The sequence below is a fragment of the Hypanus sabinus genome, chromosome 3, assembly GCF_030144855.1.
Source record: "Hypanus sabinus isolate sHypSab1 chromosome 3, sHypSab1.hap1, whole genome shotgun sequence".
In the NCBI taxonomy this organism is placed as follows: domain Eukaryota; kingdom Metazoa; phylum Chordata; class Chondrichthyes; order Myliobatiformes; family Dasyatidae; genus Hypanus; species Hypanus sabinus.
The window spans coordinates 97,972,572-97,988,419 of NC_082708.1; the positions used below are offsets into that span (position 1 = coordinate 97,972,572).

At 43.4% G+C, this 15,848-nt stretch overlaps 2 protein-coding genes across 2 annotated transcripts in view; one reads left to right on the plus strand and one right to left on the minus strand.

The window, feature by feature from the left end:
* The window catches only part of sorcs2 (sortilin-related VPS10 domain containing receptor 2), a 727,841-nt gene extending 718,054 nt beyond the window's left edge, over positions 1 to 9,787 (minus strand). Inside the window, exon 1 of the mRNA XM_059964841.1 lies at positions 9,210 to 9,787. Within this exon, the coding sequence (XP_059820824.1) occupies positions 9,210 to 9,533 (324 nt within the window). The 5' untranslated portion in view covers positions 9,534 to 9,787. The remainder of the gene's footprint in view (positions 1 to 9,209) is intronic.
* On the plus strand, positions 6,706 to 10,551 carry LOC132391534 (hornerin-like). Its single transcript, XM_059964847.1, has 2 exons — positions 6,706 to 9,186; positions 10,309 to 10,551. The coding sequence occupies exon 1, from the start codon at positions 7,259 to 7,261 to the stop codon at positions 8,192 to 8,194; it is 936 nt and encodes a 311-aa protein (XP_059820830.1). The 5' UTR covers positions 6,706 to 7,258; the 3' UTR covers positions 8,195 to 9,186; positions 10,309 to 10,551.
* Positions 10,552 to 15,848: the final 5,297 nt, after the last annotated feature.

Here is a 15,848-nt window from a genome sequence, read left to right on the forward strand (position 1 = left end):
AACACCCCGTATTGTTACAGTCACTCTAATGGCTTCACTCTCATGCGTCACGCTAACTGCTACACCACCACAAGTTAGCAAGCGGTGGGCATGCTATGTTGGCAGCAGAGGTGTGGTGACACCTGCAGACTACCCCCAGCACAACCTCGGACCCTGTTGATCATTGACACAAACGATGCGCTTCACTGTCTGTCCTGATGTAGGCGTGACGAATTAATCTCCACCTTTGAAGAGGGTGGAGAGCTTCAGGTTCCTCAAGTGAACATCACCAATAGCCCGTCTGGTCCAACCACATGGACTTCATGGCAAAAAAAAGCCCATTATCGCCTCCACTTCCTCAGGAAAACAAAAAAAAATGTGGAGTGTCATTCACCAATTTCTACTGATGCACCAGAAAGCATCTTAATCAGATGCACCACAGCTTGGTACGGTAACTGCTCTATCCATGACTGCAGGGAGTTGTAAAAATAAGCTCTGGATATCACAGAAAGCAGCCTCCCCTCCATTGACTTCTTGCTGCCTCAATAAAGCAGCTAATGAGTTTTTTAGTGCAAGCTTTCAACTTCACATTTAACTTCGAAATATCCAATTTAAATACTTATCAATCTAATTAATTAGTTAGTTAGTTAGTTAATTAATAAGGTGGCTAATGTAATCAAAGCCCCCATCCACTCTGGATATTCTCTCACTTTCCAACCACCCCACTGCATTGGGCAGAAGCAAGTATGTACACCAGACTCAAGATGTTATACACTATTGAATGGTCCCCTACTACAATAAAATGGACCCGTGACCACACAATCTACCTTATAATGGCCTGGTTCCTTATGTCAACCTGTATCATGCTTCCTGTGGAATTGTAACATTTGATTCTGTTATTGTTTTCCCTCTATCTCAATTTTCTGTTAAATGAAATTATCTGTATGGGTGATAGGCAAAACAAAGTTTTTCAGTGTATCTTCACGCATGTGCCAAGAATAAACCAATTTACTACTGGCAATTCCTTCACCACATACTCCAAACGAACCTTCAACAACATGTCCTTGATATGTCAAAATGTATCACTGCCCATATATTGAGGAAAAGATGTGAGTGAGGACCTCCATCGGCCATAGTTGACCATGGATATTGTGTCTTAGCTGGCTAGGTACACAAGCCTGGGCAGTACGGTATGGAGAGCAAGCTGTTGCCCATGTAGCGAGCTCCCCTTCTTCACACATCTGATGAACCCAAAGGAAGACCGCTAGATTGGTGCCTGCAGCATCGCAGGAGTTGCCAGTCAGCATTGAGCTCAATGTAGGACTGCCTTGGGGACTCCAGCTCTGGATTTTTCCCTTGGGGTTTACTCCTGAAGCCTTCCCCACATGTGAAGGCCAGGAACTGGACTTGGTTGCCAGAGGCTATTTGAGGCACACAGCATTGGGAGCATTTAATAGACAGTTTTTCCCCAATTACCACCCCCAGCTATAAAAACCTTAAAAAACGATATGAACAACAAAATTTACCACCCACCTCAATTACATCTGTCCAGCCTTAAGCTACCTGTGGGAAATTAGAGAATACAATCCAAGGCCTGAAAAACAACAAGAAGCTGCTATTCTACTAAGCAGTGGTTTAAAAGTTTCACATACTCTCTGGTAACCATTGTGGATCATTGTTAGTTGTGTCACCGGCACCTAGTGCCAAAGACCTGGGCTCATTGTAGGTGCTGCCTGTCTGGCGTACGCACATCCTACATGTGGCTGGGTGCTTCTCCTCCCGAGGCTCCAAAGCAGGTGCTGGTTGGTAGGAAACTGGCCACTGTAACTGCAGCAGTAAATATGGTGGAGCTAATGGAGAGCATTAGAGAGGGATTTATGTAGAATTAGTATAAGTGGGTACTTGATAGCCAGCATGAACTTAGTTGTCTGAAGGCTCTGTTTCCATGCTGCCTCTATATGAATTCTTCAAACTCCACTAACAATATTTCATTTTCCACAGATGCTGCCAAATTGCCGACTATCATAAATATTTTGTTTTCATTTCAGTGTTCTGACATCTGTGGTATTTTACTTTTGTAATAATATCTGGGATTTGTTGAGAGAAACATAATTTTCTGTTAATTCATCCTGCTATGCCATCACAACTTTGACCTTTTACCACACATGAGAGTTTCCCGTCACACCATTATTAAAGCAGCAGGGGCAGCTATGGAGAAATAATGTTCACACAGAAAAGGAGATCGTGCAAGTGTTAACAGGTTTAAATTATACTTCCAAACGCTTTGATTCACAACGTTCACCTGCTTTGAAACTAAATTTATAATCCATTAGGAATAAACTGCATTTCATAGCATTGAATTCAATTATACCGCACACTGATCAGTTAATACAGCAAATGTGCAGGCATGATGTACAAGTCAACTTTCTGAAATTAAAAAAGTGATATTTTTGCTAGATACACAGTTTTTTGTTGCCAAACAACTTCTAATCAGCAATGTATGGCCAAATGTAATAAACCAAATAAGTAAAGGTGGTAAATCAGAGCAGTGACGAAAGGAACCATGATATCTGGCCAAACATAATTCCAAACCAAACTAATCCCATCTGCCTGCACGTGGTCCCTATCACTCCGTTACCTGGCCGTTTATGTACCTGTCGAGATGTCTCAAATGGTGCTACTGCACCTGCTTCCACTGGCAGGGCATTCCAGGCCCCAGTTAAAAAAACCTAGCCCTGTACACCCCCTTTCAAATATTTCCAATCCCTTCCCCAACTTTAAAACAATGTCCTCTTGGATTTGATTGGGGGGGGGGGGAACTCTGACTATATATCATATCTACGCCCCTCTTAACTTTATCAGAACTCCCCTTGGCCTCTGATACTCAAGAAAAAACAATGCATTTTGTCCAATCTGTCCTGAAACTTAATACTCTCTAATCCAAGCACCATTCTGGTGAAGCTCTTCTGCACCTTCTCCCAAATCTCCACACCATTCCTGCATGTAGTGATCAGAACTGCACACATACTCAAGTGGCCTAACCCAAGTTTCACATAGCAGCAAACCGACTTCCTGGCTTTTACACACAACACTTCATCAGATGAAGGCAAGTATATCATACACCTCCTTTATCATCCCATCTACCTTCTCTTGCCAGGGCATATACTAATGCCTCAACCTGCAATACAGCTAAAATGCAAAACTCAACTTGTTATTTTCTCTATTGCAAGCTCAAAGACATTGGGAATGTTAGAATCTGCCGGTTACTCCACACAGAACATCCAGCCATGTTCAGGACAAGTATCAGGACTACAGATGTTGTTGGCAAAGTTTCTGCAGCAATTTCCAAGCAAATAACATTTGATGCCCTAGACCCTTTGTCAGAACTATTTTCTCTCTTTCCCCCTCACCTGATAATTTGTCTGGGATCTTAAACATTAATCATTTCCCTTTCAGTGGATGCTGCCCAACCTGCTGACTTTCCTATCTTTATTTCAGATTTTCACATTCACATTTTTTTCTTGAATTTCACTTAAACTGGGAAATTTGATCTGAGATTCTGGTCAGGGGTAGATGTAGACCAGGATTTACTACCTTATTCATTTTGGTGGGAATTGTTTGGCTGCAATTAGAATAGTTGCATTTTGTTTAATATTTTTAAAATCACTCAAAGTGCTTTAGATGATCTTTTAAAAATGTTTTTAATTGATTTCATCAACAGTTTTTAGATGTTTCCAAATGTTGTAAAACCTTAACAGCTTTGACAGACTCTTGAGCTAAGGGTAGTTTTAACATCGGCAAAGATTTCGTGGTTAGAACCATCTCTTTTCCCTCTTTCAAACTTCTGGCAACCTCCAATAATCTCTCCTCAAGTTACATCCATCTTATATCTGATAACACATCTGGCTCCAAGCTAGAGCTGCAGCTAATCTTGATCTTATGCTTACAAATGGAAAATTTCTGATATCCACTTGTACTGACGAACCTCCAATACACTGTCTATAAGGTGATATTCACCAAAAATAATTCCAGGTTTCACTCCAGATAAGAATGCTTCCTCCAAAACACTGCTACTCAAATTAATGAACAATATTCTACCTAATCTTTTTTTTCTCTCACCTGGACCAAGATGTTACACGATATGGAGAAAAAAACAACTTTATTTTAATACAGCCATTTGCAAATGAAATTTTTGAACTAATTGAAAGGACTTGCCTTTGAACTGGTCCTCTGCAGTGCAATTCACACGAGCCTCACAAGGAGAGGCGAGACAATCCATCTACCTGCCTCAACACCTAATAAAAGTGTGCTTGAGGTTTCACATCCTTTCAAAACTAATCTGACTCCAAATGTTCTAATATCCTCAATGAAAAATAAAGTCAAAATATAGGCAAGGGAAAACATTTATTTATGCTCTAAGTTACATAAAGAGAAACATAAAAATAGTACTGTGACATAAGTGAAAAACAGAAATGTCAAAATAGTAACACAATGAAGTATTTTTTAAAAATGTTTGTCTTGTGAACATTCTGTGCAAAGACAAAATTGACGTAATAGAAAATGCCGTAATGTTATTTGCTAGAAACTGCAGTCATCAACATTTCTTGTTAACATGCAGAGAAAGATACAGCAGAGAAGAGGGAAAAGAGTTGTGTAAAAATGCTAATATGATATAAATGGACTGGCATGAAAAGCTGAGACTGCAGAGACAAAGGGATGAATATGAGTTCTGGGCATGACTCTAACTTTCTGTTACATTAATTAGCTGGAAAACCAAGTACACTGTGGCCATTAATTTCCAATATTTACTTGGCAGCCAAGGCATCTGCAAACAAGGAACTATTGGAAAATTCAACCTTAGCTGTTTTCTTGCTAGGAGGGGAAAATACTAATAAACATTTAAAACACTCTCCTATAACTCCATCTATGTACTATTATGCCCATGAAAAATCACACTGTCCCAAGGCAACTCCAATGACTTCCAGGTCAAATTGCACAACTCCACACATTCTGCTGTGTATTTCCAGTTACAGACTGCACTTGCAGCGAAGATGTAATTTTCCTTCATTCAGCACTGCCAGAACACCCGCAATTCAGCTGACCATCTTCTGAGCATAAGAAAATGATGATGAGATATTGCAATCAGCAAGTTAAGTAGACATGCACCCTGCACCCCCATAACAATCTCTGGTTTAGGCAGAACCCCATTCATGGACTCACACCGCAGTAACAACTACATCCAGACCTCTTAACTAACTGAAGCTGCACAATTAACCATTTGTGACCCCTTGCACCTTCCCATGATTCAGCAAAGAACCACTGACTTTTTAACCTCCTGCATGATTCTCCAGCCTGGCTTTGAGACTGACTTTCTTTACGAAGCCCCTCCCTCACATCTGAGGACATCACCACCCCCCCCCCCCCACTGAACTTTTGAAACAACCTCACTGGAAGATGGAGGATAAAGTGGCAGACAATTCATTTTCTGTGCCTTTGGCCTTGTACCTTGCTGCAGTGTAAGACAAGGAACAGCACCTCATCCTCCCTCAAATGAGCTGAAGCACCCTCTGAATATTGAATTTTAGAGAACCACTTCTTAATTTTGGGCTGCTCTTTTCCTGTTAATTTACTACTTTTTTCTTTTCAGTTCCCAATTGAAAATAATTGTAACTTTGCACTCGACCCTTTTTCAACTGTTACCTCGATAACTTTGGTGTGGACAGGGACGCCTTCTGTTCATCATACCTTCCCCCTCTCTGCAGTCGAAAAGATGTTTTTTCTCCTGTTCTAGCTCATAACAGTCCTCGGCCAGAAGCCTGAACGCTGTTTCTATGCACCCTCAGAATGTTTGACCTGCTAAGTCAGTTTTGTCTTCGGAAGAGTTGTACAACTGCGTCAGCACCACAACTCCATGTGACAAAGGAACGGAAGTATTTTATTTCTTATGTCCCTCACATTCATGAGTAAAATTATTTATGTTACATCTCCGTCTATAGTAATTTATAATAAATATGTTCAACAGGATGGTCAATATAACATAGAAATACAGTTGTGTCAGCATGAGTTAATCAGTCTGATGGCCTGGTGAAAGAAGCTGTCCCGGAGCCTGCTGGTCCTGGCTTTTATACCGTTTCCTAGATGGTAGCAGCTGGAACAGTTTGTGGTTGGGGTGACTCAGGTCTCCAATGATCCTTCAGTCCCTTTTTACACACCGGTCTTTGTAAATGTCCTGAATCATGGGAAGTTCACAATTACAGATGCGCAGACAATCAGAATCCTGCAATTGAGGGAAGTAGTTCCCATACTAGGCAGTGATGCAGCCAGTCAGGATGCTCTCAACTCTGCCACTGTAAAAAGTTCTTAGGATTTTGGGGCCCATACCAAACTCCTTCAACTGTCTGATGTGAAAGAGGTGCTGTCGTGCCTTTTTCACCACACAGCTGGTACGTACAGACCACTTGAGATCTTCAGTGATGTGTATGCCAAGGAACCCAAGGCCAGCTTTTCCAAAGCCTGCCAGGTGAGAAGAGAACAGAAGTCCTTTGTGATTCCCACCTTCCCTGACAAGACAGACTGACATACTTTATTGATCCCCAGGGAAATTGGATTTCGTTACAGCCGCACCAACCAAGAATAGTGAAAAAATATAGCAATACAAAGCCATAAATAATTAAATAATAGGTTAATCATGCCAAGTGGAAATAAGTCCAGGACCAGCATTATTTCCACTTGGCATGATTAACTTATTATTATTTAATTTGAATAGACTGACATTCACGCCTTGACTTTTCCATAAAGACCTGCCATTTCAGATAGCCGACCAAAACGAACCCAGTACACTATGGAACTAGATGCCTGATAAAGGGTCTCCGCTTGAAACACTGACTATACTTTATTTTCCACAGATGCTGATTTCCTCCACAGCATTTTGTGTGCATTGCCTGTGCATGTCCGCCTCTAGTGCAGCAAGTAAAGCCAACTTACTGTCTGCAGAGGAAATTACTATAGACTTGCTAAATAGAGAGGGAAGGTGGATACAGCTTCATACGTGGCATTCCAGTAACCGGGAATGTCCCTTTTCCAGCCACGCACTTTAAAACTGACGAACAATGCGATGCCACATATGATTTCTTGGATCTGTTTGTACGCCAATAAACTCACCAGTTAGTCCATCTGTGGGTTTATCTTCCAAGTGCCAACCAAGCAAATATATCTTGAGCTGAGACCAAAATCAATTCATAGGCCAGTTTATTTTTTTGTAGCAAAACGCACAGATTTAATGCAATCCAGACAACAGCATTCCACGGGCACAGGCGCAACAGCATTCCACGGGCACAGGCGCAACAGCATTCCACGGGCACAGGTGCAACAGCATTCCACGGGCACAGGCGCAACAGCATTCCACGGGCACAGGCGCAACAGCATTCCACGGGCACAGGCGCAACAGCATTCCACGGGCACAGGCACAACAGCATTCCACGGGCACAACAGTACTCCAGGGGCACGGGCACAACAGTACTCCAGGGGCATGGGCACAACAGTACTCCAGGGGCACGGGCACAACAGCATTCCACGGGCACAACAGTACTCCAGGGGCATGGGCACAACAGTACTCCAGGGGCATGGGCACAACAGCATTCCACGGGCATGGGCACAACAGCATTCCACGGGCACGGGCACAACAGTACTCCAGGGGCACGGGCACAATAGTACCCAGGGGCACGGGCACAACAGTACTCCAGGGGCACGGGCACAACAGTACTCCAGGGGCACGGGCACAATAGTACCCAGGGGCACGGGCACAACAGTACTCCACGGGCACGGGCACAACAGCATTCCATGGGCACGGGCACAACAGCATTCCACGGGCACGGGCACAACAGCATTCCACGGGCACGGGCACAACAGCATTCCACGGGCACGGGCACAACAGCATTCCAAGGGCACGGGCACAACAGTACTCCACGGGCACGGGCACAACAGTACTCCACGGGCACGGGCACAACAGTACTCCAGGGGCACGGGCACAACAGTACTCCAGGGGCACGGGCACACCAGTACTCCAGGGGCACGGGCACACCAGTACTCCAGGGGCACGGGCACAGCAGCATTCCACGGGCATGGGCACAACAGTACTCCAGGGGCATGGGCACAACAGCATTACTCAGATACCCCACACCCATGCTCATCGCTGCTTAAGGCAACGTTATGTTGACTGGCCATTTCAAAATCCCCAGAAAAACATTTATAGCTTTCTCTTCAACCAAGCCCAGTTTGCATAGTCTCTCTCTCTGCCCGCATTCCAGGTTTACTTTCTCGTCTGAACCGCCATACAGGTTAGAAAGGATGGCTTCCAATAACAACAGATCTGACAGTTTCAAGAAGGGGAAAAAATGTCTTTCAGTGTTCCCATTCTCGATCTGTTCAGCTTCCAGGAAGCCAAGGATGTATGATGTAATTTACTGTCCCACGTGTGGGGAATCCTGAATGTACCAGTGTGGCGCCACGCTTGGAGCTCATAAAAAATCACCACCTCTTATGAGCTAGGCAGGAAAGGAAAATTTAGTAAGGAGTCCTGAACCTCAATGTTGCGAGTTATTACTTTTCTTTAAGTGTTTAGCAATATGTCCAACCAGTGTCCGAACACAGTAACATACAGACTGACAGCATCGCCCTTCCACGTGAACGAGGTGCCCCTGTGATGTTGTGATCTGTCAACAAGCTGTGCACATGTGCATTTTACCCAAGTTCAGACCAGGCACCCAGAGCACGACCATTTCCTCTGCATGGGCACAGCTCTGTCCAAGAGCAAAATGAACTTTGAATAATTAGTTGTTTAAGATGCAGTCACCACCACCGACAGCAGCGCGCCGTGCCGGTCGTGCAGATCTAGCAAATTCCCCAAACTTGACCGGTGACACAGGCGCTCTTTCCCTCTCCAGCAACACATCGGGCTCGACCGGGCAGTTCAATCAAATTATTACAAGAGCTGTACAGGGAGACTTCGTTCTCCCGGGCCAGCCGCTCCCCCTCGTCCGGGCGGCACGGAAGTGAAGTTCGCAGCGCGCACATGCCCTCGGTCAGGGAGCACACGAGTTCCCTTCAAGAGTTCCAGGATGTCCCAATAACCTCAAGCCCGACAACAATACCTGTCAAATAATGTTAACAGCGGAGGGTTTAAACCGCGCAGTGCTTATGATCGGGGAGGTGAGTGGTCTCTGCCGACTTACGCTGCTGTTCTCTCCCGTCCAGTGCACCATCGCCTGGTTGTGCGTAGCGTCTCCTCGGAGGATGAACGAGGTGCTGAGCAGAGCCGCGTCCTGCGGCGGAGCTGACCGCTTCTCCCGGACTGGATCGCCGAGCCAGCCGGCTTGCCCGCCGCCGCCGTGCGCCTGCCGCACGACGCGGGCGCCCGCTGAGCTCCCGGGGCTCAGCCCGGCCCCGAACGGAACCGGCGGCAGGAGGTAGAGCCCGCAGCAAATGCAGAGCCACAGGTAGCTGGAAGGAGAGCCCCGTGGCCGGGCACTGCCCCTGTGCTTGGCCGAGACTGCCATGCTGCTGGAGCTGTGGCGAAGGCAAGCGGACAGTCTCAGCCTGCCTCCCGCACGCAGACAGACAGACAGACACAGAGAGAAAGAGGGTGGAACGGAGGCTCACTTAAAGCTCGCCGAGCTCGTTTCCCCCTGCGCTCATTCAGTCACACACTCGGGCGGCTGCCCAGGAGCGCCATCTGCTGGAGGCGAGGCCCGGCCCGGCCCGGCCCGGCCCGGCCACCCGAGGCTCCGCAGCCGGACCTAGCCCATGTGGGCGCTAGGACAGACAACCTGCCGAGATTATCCTGCAGTCCCCAGCAAACACCGTTCAAATCCGCCACAGAAAAACAAACCGTTTCATTGGTTTTCGTCCAGTACTTTATAATTTATAGTAGTTAAGATTTTGAGCGGACCAGTTGGAAATCAAACTATGACATTTCCCAAGTTATTGCCAGCCAGGTAACGGCAATCTATCTGTTTAAAAATACCGAAGTAGCAATTTACTGTAAGTCTCTTACATTGAGAAGTTTGGGTAGGTAACAAATGTAGACCACAGCGCAAAGTACAGATTAATGAATTTTTCTCGGGTATATATTCGGTCTGCTTTCTATAAATGCCATTCTGTAACAATTGCGGGTCTCCTACCAACATTATCTAGTGCAGGCATGGGCAAACTACGGCCCGGGGGCCATATGCGGCCCGTTAAGCTTTTTAATCCGGCCCGCAGAACTTGATGAAATTATATTAATAAACCTTGTTAACGTTTTTCCCCGCAATTCTGGCGTTTTCCCAATAGATGACGCACTCTATACACATTGACCTTTGTTGAGATGCAGCGTATTACTCCACATTTGTGCTTTACTCTTCGTTCGGCTTGACCTATTTGTGTGAACAGGCGTTCAGCGTCATGAACATCAACAAAGCCAGCCACAGATCCAAGTTAACTGACCAACACCTCAGATCCATCCTGAGAATCGCCACAACAAAACTAAATCCAGACTTTGATGCGCTGGCTAAAAAGGGAGACCAACAACACTGTTCCCACTGAAATTTAAAAATAAGTTTCTTCGTTGTGTTATGTAAAAAATGCATTTGAAAATATTTTTTTCAATAAGCCTTACATGTTACATGTCATTTCTGTTAAGTGATGGACATGAGTAGTGCACAGGTGCACGTACATTCTCAAAATAAAAAATGCGCTCCAGATCAAATAACGTGCTCCGCATACTGGCACGCTGTCACTGTTCAGTCCTTGTGCTGGTCGTTGTTGAGTTTTGGCACAGGGGACAATTGAATAAGAAGGAGCAGGACAAGTAAACCTGCATCTCCTACCGTTTTTGAAATAAAGACAGTCAGGAGGAGAGTGATGATGATAATATCTTGAAGGATAACAGAATTTTCAGTGCTTTAAAATAACTGTTACTATTAAAAAAGCTGTATTTTATTCATTTAATTTTCAGTGTTTTAAAAGTCATTTCAATAAATAGCTAAATACCATGGGACTTCAAAGACAGATATTTTGTTGTAATGCATTTGTTCATTTTCAATTGAAATTAAAGCACATGTTTTCTACATATCCCATGATATTTTATTTTCTCTTATGAGGTGTATTACCAAAACACTCTGTCCATCTGCTCCTGGTCTGGCCCCCTTGTCAAATTTTAGAACCCTTTGTGGCCCACAAGTCAAAAAGTTTGCCCACCCCTGCTCTAGTGGCATTCAGTGTGCTGTGGAATTATGTAATTTACAGAATTGTAAGACTGGAATCGTTATATCTTTGCCCCTCCCCCCACCCCAAAGCATTGACTCTTAGAAAGTTCCGCAAGTGTATCATACCAATTAAGTAACTAGTGGTACTATTTATTGAAACTGTAGTTCTGAGTTTAATTGGTTCTTGCATAACACAACTTGCAACAGTTAACATGATAAATGCAGCTGAAGATTCAGAAGTTCCTGGTTCAACACCCTTAATCCTGAGTTCTCTTTTGCATGCTCATGAGTTCATTTACCCGGTAATTGAAGTCAGTTCTGGAGCTTGTCTGTGTGTTCCAAAGCTTTAATGGCCAAGGGGTATTTTTTGAAGTATAATTACTGTTTTGTTGAGTAAAAGACATTTTTTTCACAGCCAAGTCTCACGGCCATCAATGAGATATTGAACAGACATTTTCTGCTGCTGTGAGTTTTTTGAGGCCCAGTTGGCCATGAGGCTGGGGACTGTGCTCTATTGGGTCTGGAACTAGGAAATACCATAAAAGCATAAGATATTGGAGCAGAATTAGGCCATTTGGCCCATGGAATTTGTTCCACCATTTCATCATGGCTGATCCATTTGCCCTCTCAGCCCCAATTTCCAGCCTTCTCCCCATATCTCTTCACGCCCTGAGCAATCAAGAATCTATCAATCTCTGCCTTAAATAACTTTGCCTCCATAGCCGCCTGTGGCAACGAATTCCACATATTCCTCACTCACTGGCTAAAGAAATTCCTCCTCATCTCCGTTCTAAATGGATGCCCCTCTATACTGAGGCAGTATCCTCTGGTCTTAGACTCTCCCACCATAGGAAACATCCTCTCCACGTCCACTCTATTGAGGCCTTTCAAGTTTTGACAGTTTTCAATGAGATCCCCCTTGTTCTCTGAATTCCAGTGATCATTGGAAAAAGTTGACAGCAGAAGTGCATTGATGTAAGGTTTTTAATGACTTCATCTTCTCTTATATAGTACAATGGTGATCTCTGTTGGTCTGCTGTCATCGTGTTATTTCTCCCACACTGATTTGTGCTTTCCTTCACAATGAATTTCTTTTTGGTACTGCCTTTCTTTTTCCCTATAAACCTAATAATTTGGATGTCATGGAAAGGCTGGCATTCATTACCCATCTCACATCATCCTGGAGAAAGAGTCTCAGAATATGGAGAGGTACTCCCATGCCACTGTGGGATCAGAAGTCCCAACGACAATGGGGTTGCTTTAATGTGTTCTCTAGATTGTCAGGTAATTTTGGAGCACTTTTGAACAACTTGGAAAACATTCCTAGGAAAATGCCAAATTGAATACCGTCATCCTGTAAAACCTTCCTAGGAAAATGCCAAATTGAATACTGTCGTCCTGTAAAACAAGGAACAAATGCACCCACTCATTCAGGTTGCTCAATCCAATTCCAGTTCCTCCACCAGTGCTCTGGCTTCCAGCACTGGCTTTAGGCAGAAGCTATGGCCTTCAATGTAAAACCTTTGGTTAAGGCATTAAAAGTAATTTAATGAGGAAATTTTGGAAATTAATCTCATTTTGGGGACTGAAAATACCAGATGCAGAGAACAAAATGGATATTGAGAGAATATGACCATCAGCTTTTGAGAGATTCGGGTGCAAAGATAAGACAGTGCCATCTGCTGACTAAAATCTGTACTCGACACAAATAAAATCAGTTCTAATCCTGTTCCAAAATAACTGTTGTACCCCAGTAATCTGTTCAACATTAGAAATCCTCAAAAAGCCACAAATTAAGAAAGATTATAGACATGTGTTGCATCGAGAAGAAAGCAACTTAGTTTTACGTTGAGCTTTGCTATGTAACAATTTAATGACATGGCTAGCTGGAAGAAGGCAAAGGGAGCATTTCTGGTCAGCTGTATGTGACTAGTGATGTTCCACAGAGCTCAATGTTGGATTCGCTACTTTTCACGTTATATGTTAATGATATGGATGGTTCAATTGTTGGCTTTGTGGCCAGGTTTGCAGATGATACAAAGATAGGTGGAGTGTTGAGGAAGTAGAGCGTCTGCAGAAGGACTTGAACAGATTAGGAGAATGGGCAACGAGTTAGCAGATGGAATACAGTGTAGGGAAGTGTATGGTCTTGCACACTGGTAGAAGGAATTTAGGTATAGACTATTTTCTAAATGGGGAGCAAATTTAGAAATCTGACGTGCAAAGGGATTTGGGAGTCCGAGTACAGGATTCTCTAAAGGTTAACTTGCTGGTTGAGTCTGTGGTAAGGAAGGCAAATGCAATGTTAGCATTCTTTGTGAGGACTAGAATATACCAGCAAGGATGTGAATTTGGGGCTCTGTAAGGCAATGGTCAGGCTGCACTCGGAACTTTGTGAGCAGCTTTCGGCCCTTGTATGAGGATGAAAGGATGTGCTGGCACTGGAGAGTGTCCAGAGGAGTTTACTAGAATGATCCGAGCATTGAAAAGATAAACATATGAGGAGCAGTTGAATGCTCAGGGCCTGTACTCAGTGGAGTTTAGGAGAATGAGGGGGATATCTCATAGGAACCTATTGAACATTGAAAGGCCTAGATAGAGTGGGCATGGAGTGGATCTTTCAGTAGTGGGTGAGTCCAGTACCAAAGGGTGCAGCCTCAGAATAGGAGGATGCCCCTTTTTTAAAAAAACTGAAGTGAGAAGGAATTTCTTTATCCAGAAGTTGGTGAATGTGTGGAGTTCATTGGCACAGACAGCTATTACTGGGAATTTTTAAAGTGGAGGTTGATTAATAAGGAGTTCAAAGGTTAGATGGAGAAGTTGGGAGAATGGATTTGAGAAGGAAAATACATCAGCTTTCATCAAATAGCAAAGCACTCTCGATGGCTTAATTTTCTCCCAAGTCTTATGTTCTTTTAAACAATTGGGTTTCTAAGACAAATTTAAATTCTGACTTTGATATTTTTTGCTAATCAGAATCAGGTTTATTATTACCATTTTATATGATGTGAAATTTGTTATTTTGGGGTAGCAAGGACATAAAATTATAATAATATCAAGTGACGCCTTGCAGAACATTTTTTGTGATGTAAATTATATCTATTGATTATCAGTTAAGCAGACAACCCAAAACAGTTGGAACAAATGCTGCCATATTTAGAGCTATATTGTGAATATTTGACCAAATGTATTGTTATAAATTGACTGTTTAAACTTAACTTCATTGACCATCAACTTTCACATTCTGAGTAAAATATTACAAGCATGCAGGCTACTCCCCAAATGAGTCCTCGCATATTGTTCAATATGCCAAGGTAGTTTTAAAGCTTTTTGAACTTGTACACGAGTCAGGCAGTTTGTTCCCTGATTTTAATTTTGTTAAACGACAGTGCGAATGAAAGCATGTCCCTGTTTTTGGAAAAAATGAGAAAATACTAATTTTCCATGAGATAAAGTGCAAACAAAACTGCTAGACAAAGCTGGATTTGCATATCACAGATGAGCTTTGTCATGAATTAAACTTGAGCAAATATCAGGATGTTAGGAATTTGTTTGCTTTATCGTTATCTATTCAAGGCTGTCAGTAAAAATGCTACTGCATGGTAAATAGCTTAATCAAAATCATTAAACCATTCATCCTCTGCAAAAAATGATGTTTTTACATGAACGTGGGTGCAACAAAACATATTGTCGATATGGCATCTATAATGATGTAGTTTTAATTATGATCCAGATGAGAAAAATGTCAGTCTTTAAATATTGGACACAGATGGCAATGCTGACATAAGTAAGACAAATCCCCGAAGCCTTTGTGCAGCCAGAATTTGAACTTGCTTTTCATTACTCTGCCCAACAGATGGGGACAGATGACCTTTATCAATGGAGTATCATGGTCCGTCTTCCCTACAATGTATTAATCACTCACATATTTTCTGAAGTTTCACAGTGGTCTTTAAGGCTGCTTTTTTTTCTGGCCACAGCTAAGGATATAGTGCCAGGGGTGCAGTCTGATCCCAAGGGGAAATTACCACAGATACAATTGTTAAATTGCAACAGACTTTATTGCTGGGAGTGTGTAAGTATTCTGAGAGTGCCATCAGTCCTGCAAACCTGACCAGAGAGAGCCTAGAGAGGCTGGACAAACTTTGGGGCAGTGGAAGCTGAGGGGAGATCCCATCCAATCAAGGTTTAGAAGATTTTAAGAAGCATAGACAGAGTAGACATACAGTATCTGTTTCCTGGGGTCGAAATGTCTAATAGCAGAGGCCATGTGTTGACGGTGAGAGGGGGTAGGTTTAATGGGATGTGAGGGGTAAGTTTTTTTTACTCAGAGTGGTAGATACCTGGAATGCCCTGCCTGGTATGGTGGTAGAGGCAAACACATTAGAGGTTTTTAAGAGACTTTTAGACAGGGACATGAATATGAGGACGGTGGAAGATTATGGAAATTGTGTAGGTAGAAGAAATTAGTTTTTAAGGGTTTTTTAATTTACTTTTCAGCTGGTTCAGCACAACATTCTGGGCCGATTGTCCTGTTCCTGTGCTGTACTCTTCTATGTTCTATACAGTGGCATGCAAAAGTTTGGCCACCCCTGGTGAGTAGAAGATGAACTGATCTCCAAAAGT